At 36.1% G+C, this 6,000-nt stretch overlaps 1 protein-coding gene across 1 annotated transcript in view; it reads left to right on the top strand.

Moving 5' to 3' along the window:
* Nucleotides 1-3,299, top strand: part of DLGAP3 (DLG associated protein 3) — a 283,019-nt gene extending 279,720 nt beyond the window's left edge. Inside the window, exon 10 of the mRNA XM_053707071.1 lies at nt 3,081-3,299. Within this exon, the coding sequence (XP_053563046.1) occupies nt 3,081-3,299 (219 nt within the window). The remainder of the gene's footprint in view (nt 1-3,080) is intronic.
* Nucleotides 3,300-6,000: the final 2,701 nt, after the last annotated feature.

Raw genomic sequence — 6,000 nt, forward strand, 5'->3', positions numbered from 1 at the left:
TTTTTCCACTTTTTTCTCAATTGATTTCTATGGGGAAATAGGTAAATGTGCACGCAATATTGTAGGTTCAGCACTCGGGTTAGTGCGCAAGCAAAAACAGCTTACTTTCAACTCATAATACGAGCGCAAACCAACGAGCGCAAAAAGCTTACTTCTAGCGCAGTTAACGCTCGAACAGGAGTGTTAATCTGGCCCATTATCTTTAATGACTATCGACACTTTTCAGTTATATAATTTAAACTGGCCTTCTTTACCCATTTTGTTCACACCATAATTAGTAGCAAATCTTTATAGAGTACCATGCTTTTTTGTCCACATGGAACAAGGTTAACCTCTCTCTAACTTCTTTATTCTCTCCAGTTCCAGCAATTGACTATAAAACATTTAACTAGATTCCTTTGTATTTTTCTATTACTTAGCAAATGGTTTGCCCATGGGAGCCTGCAAACTATAAGCTAAGAAACAGATGGCGAGATTACGAGTTTTTGTCGATAATGGTGTGCGGTGCTAACGCTCCTTTTTTTCTTACCGCTCACTTAAGACAACGCTGGTATTACAGGTTTTCTGCAAGCCGGCGTTAGCCTCAGAAAAGTGAGTGTTGAGCAAAATTTAGGTCCACATCTCAATACCAGCATTGCTTACGGTAGCGGTAAGCTGGCAAAACGTGCTCGTGCACGATTCCCCCATAGGAAACAATGGGGCTGAGCTGGCTGAAAAAAAAACTAACACCTGCAAAAAAGCAGCGTTCAGCTCCTAACGCAGCCCCAATGTTTCCTATGGGGAAAGGAATTTTATGTCTGCACCTAACACCCTAACATGAACCCCGAGTCTAAACACCCCTAATCTTACACTTATTAACCCCTAATCTGCCGCTGACACCTACATTATATTATTAACCCCTAATATGCTGCTCCGGACACCGCCGCCACCTACATTATACTTATGAACCCCTAATCTACTGCCCCCAACATCGCCGCCACTATAATAAATGTATTAACCCCTAAACTTAAGTCTAACCCTAACCATAACACCCCTCTAACTTAAATATAATTTAAATACATCTAAATAAATTTACTAAAATTAAATAAATTATTCCTATTTAAAACTAAATACTTACCTATAAAATAAACCCTAAGATAGCTACAATATAACTAATAGTTACATTGTAGCTAGCTTAGGATTTATATTTATTTTACAGGCAACTTTGTATTTATTTTAACTAGGTACAATAATTATTAAATAGTTATTAACTATTTAATAACTTCCTAGTTAAAATAAATACAAATTTACCTGTAAAATAAACCCTAACCTAAGTTACAATTACACCTAACACTACACTATAATTAAACTAATGATCTAAACTACCTACAATTAATTACAATTAAATAAAATTAACTAAAGTGCGAAAAAAAAACCTCCACTAAATTACAGAAAATAAAAAAAGAATTACAAGAATTTTAAACTAATTACACCTAATCTAAGCCCCCTAATAAAATAAAAAATCCCCCCAAAATAATAAAATTCCCTACCCTATACTAAATTACAAATATCCCTTAAAAGGGCCTTTTGCGGGGCATTGCCCCAAAGTAATCAGCTCTTTCACCTGTAAAAAAAAATACAATACCCCCCAACATTAAAACCCACCACCCACACACCCAACCCTACTCTAAAACCCACCCAATCCCCCCTTAAAAAAACCTAACACTACCCCCTTGAAGATCACTCTACCTTGAGACGTCTTCACCCAGCCGGGCACAAGTGGTCCTCCAGAGGGTCCGAAATCTTCATCCTATCCGTCCAGAAGAGGACATCCAGACCGGCAGAAGGCTTCATCCAGGCGGCATCTTCTATCTTCATCCATCCGGAGCGGAGCGGGTCCATCTTCAAGACATCCGACTCAGAGCATCCTCTTCATCCGACGGCCGACGACTGAATGACTGGTCCTTTAAGTGACGTCATCCAAGATGGCGTCCCTTGAATTCCGATTGGCTGATAGAATCCTATCAGCCAATCGGAATTAAGGTAGGAAAAATCCTATTGACTGATGCAATCAGCCAATAGGATTGAAGTTCAATCCGATTGGCTGATCCAATCAGCCAATAGGATTGAGCTCACATTCTATTGGCTGTTCCAATCAGCCAATAGAATGCAAGGTCAATCATAATTGGCTGATTGCACCAGCCAATAGGATTTTTCCTACCTTAATTCCAATTGGCTGATAGGATTCTATCAGCCAGTCGGAATTCAAGGGACGCCATCTTGGATGACGTCACTTAAAGGACCAGTCATTCAGTCGTCGGATGAAGAGGATGCTCCGCGTCGGATTGTAAGAGTCCGCTGGTAATGTGGGAGCAATCTTAAAGGGACATGTTACCCATATTCTAAATCATATTCTAAATCACTTAAAAGTGATGTAGCATATCTGTAAATAGCTGACTAGAAAATATCTCATGAGCATCTCAATGTAAAAAAAAGAAATATATTTGACCTCAGCATTTCTTTAGCTCACCAGAGTAACTGTGGTGTCCTTCAACTATTCATTTTACTGTCATCTACATGGTGAAAAAAACCCAACAAGATCCAATTAGCTTCATCAGCGCTGATTCCCCATTTTGGTTTACTTTGATCTTGTTGGATTTCACCAGATTTCGTAGTGAACATTCTTAACCTCTTAATGACAGATGCTGTACAGGGTACAACGTCTATCATGAAGTCATTAAGAACACTAAAATGTTGTGATCTTTTATATACATAATATATTTGTTGCATTTAAAAGAGGGCATTTGAAAAAATATTACGGCATGTCACTGTCTACCAATAAAGCAGTTTGAGTTCTTTTTGACGGCCACTGAGCATTAAGTGATTGTAAATTAAATTATCTGAAAACCTACCTACCTAAAAATCTCTGTGCCCTTATCACCTACATAACTATAATATTTATTGAAAAATAAAGCAGGTCAAGAACATATATTTTCTCCCCCAAAAAAATAAAAACAATTCCCTCTTGTAGATGCAAATGTTTTTTTAAAACAATTACTTTTTGTGTCCCTTTAACACATTGTCTTTTTTTTCTTTATCAGGAGGAGAAGAAGTTGCCTCCTCCCATACCAAAGAAGCCTCTCCGTCAGAAGGTTCATCCCATAAAGGATCGTTCCTTGGATTCAGTTGATCGTCAGAGGCAGGAGGCAAGGAAGAGGCTATTAGCAGCCAAGCGAGCTGCCTCATATCGGCACAACTCTGCCACGGAGAGTGCCGATAGCATAGAGATTTACATCCCTGAAGCCCAGACCAGACTGTGAAGAGGACAATGTACACTTTTCTTTTGTACTCACTGTATATAATAATATACATATATACATAGAGATTTAGAGATTATTCTAAAAAAAAAAAAAAAAATCAAAGAAAAAAAAAAGACCACAGCTGTGTAACTACGGGGAGGCTCCTTTCACCCCACTAAAACAATGCCCTCATCACCAAATTCCTCCCCTTTAAAGGGCCGATCTACAGTAAATAGTTTATAAGTGCAGGTATGCACTCTGATGTTATAACTTAATATAGGACACATCCCTTAACCCACAATGCCAAGACTCATGCAGCTTGATAAATGATCACACTGTATTGTGAAATAGTACTGAGTATGACCATTCAGAAACACTGTGTCAATTTATTTTTAATTAAATCCCCTTTAAGATTAAAGGGACATAACCCTAAAAATAAGAGGTGGTTTTTGCCTCATATCTCTAAAAATAGAGATACAAGATGTATTTTTGAATAATTTTTATATATTTTCTCTTAGGAAAAGGGATTTTTAAAAATGTATGAAAATACTCGGTCTATGCCCACAATGCAGCGCGTTCTTTTTATGTTATGTTGGTTGTGGGATATAATATTTTAAAGCATGGAAACTTGCTTCTTTGTTTCATACCTGCTATAACTGGAGTCTTGTATGAAACCCAGTCGTATATGTTGTGGAGTTAAAACACCAAAGAATAACTAGAGTGTAAACAATGAATAGTCTTCATTTTGGTAGACTACCCTAGCAACCTATGGGTCATTATTTTCCATTCCCCATTTCTGCAAAAATCACAACTTACTCTGTGTGTATGCATTATATATATATATATATATATATATATATATATATATATATATATATATATATATATATATATACACATATATATGTAGATAGACAGACACCCATACACACATTTTTTCCATTAGTTAATTTAAGAAATGTAGTTTTGTCCTTTATTTATACATATATATATATATATATATATATATATATATATATATATATAATCTGTGCATGTGGGCAACTCATTTTTATAATGTGCAGTCCCACGTACTAACATCAGACATGTTTACTCACCAAAATATATATTTATATATTATTTTTTTTAAATTGCTTTAACATAAAGGTAGCTGCAACTTTGTCATCCCTGAAACACATTTTTTATAGTTTCTGGAAACAGTTTCAGTTGCTCATCTCGTACTGTACTCAAATTTAGTCCAAATGCAAATGTGTTTTTTAGCTTTATCATATGTTAGGAAGTGGGACTGTACTTTTATATTGTTTTTGGATAAATGGAGGACGGAATATGACCCTTTTCTGCTCCGTTGTATTGTATGATGACAGATATGATTAATGTGACCTAAAAAAAAGTTGATTTGTTTTTTTTTTTATATATCACTCTGAGGTGCTAGGGCCTGTAGCTACGCTTTAGGCTTTGTGGTTCTTATTTATTATCACGTGTAGAGTTCATCCATGTATAGGGAAGCTAGGTACGTATTTCAGAATTGAAATCCTATCTACTCCATGCTCACTTAGTAATACTGCATATAACAATTATAGCATGAAATTTAATCTGCAACTTTTTTAAAATCCCCATATTCCTATCTCACACCCAGGGGTTTATTTATCTAAAAGCAATTTTTGTAGATTTTTTTCAGGTGAGTTTTCTGTTTTTGCTACACTTTTACACACATGGTTTGGTAGAAACTGAGGTTTAATTAAAGAAGAATCTCTGTAATTTGGATGGGTGGACAGTGGATAGAAAGGTAGCAATTCCAAAATACCTTTGTATACGGTCAGAGAGAGAAATAGAGAGAGAGAGAGAGAGAGAGAGAGATCAGAAGGAAATATAAACAGACCCCTCTATCATTATCTCATTGTTTAACTTCTCACTGTCCTTTCTCTCATACCATGGCAGAATCATATTCAGTTACCAGTGTGAGGTATATAATTTTGAATTTTCTTGGAGCAAGTAGAAATCTCCCCAGAATTTGTCAGAGGTGCCTCCCCCTTTTCTACATATACCCCCACCCCTAACTTCTAGCGTCACATCAACTATTTCGATTTAGTTTGTACATGATCACCTAGATATCATGTGGTAAATGAAAGAACTGCAATTTCTAAAACAAACTCCAGGTTCACTCTCTGAGGGGTCCCCTTTGCAATTTCCCTCTCCCTTGGGATTACATTATTTTGGAAACACAGGCAAGACTTGTGTCAGGGGTATCATAGATTGCTGGATTCTTTACCTGCTCAGATTTTGTCTTGCAAAACTCTATATGATGTTTAGATAGTTAGATTCTGTTAGATATATATATCCTTGCAGAAATCATACACAAAAATCTATGAATTTTGTATCCTGATACTTTTAAGCAGTCTGGCTTAGGAAGCACATATTCACTGCACCTTTTAGTTCTACACCAATTAAGAAATTTTGGACTGTTCCTCCAGAAATTGTAGATCATGTGCAGTTTGTGCTGCCTCTCCTCCCCCACAAACAAGCTCAGCCTTTTATTTTTTAACCTCTTAATTTCTCTAAAGCATGTTGGCATGCTTCTGCACCTGAAGTAACAAAACATGTTCAGTAGGGTACCTTATATCAAAATGAAGTGCATGTGCTTATTAATTCTTCTTCTTACCTTACCTTCTTTAAGTTATACTTCAAATTTGATCATTTTTGTTCAATATTGCCAAAAATCAAT

The sequence above is a fragment of the Bombina bombina genome, chromosome 3 (genome assembly GCF_027579735.1).
Source record: "Bombina bombina isolate aBomBom1 chromosome 3, aBomBom1.pri, whole genome shotgun sequence".
In the NCBI taxonomy this organism is placed as follows: domain Eukaryota; kingdom Metazoa; phylum Chordata; class Amphibia; order Anura; family Bombinatoridae; genus Bombina; species Bombina bombina.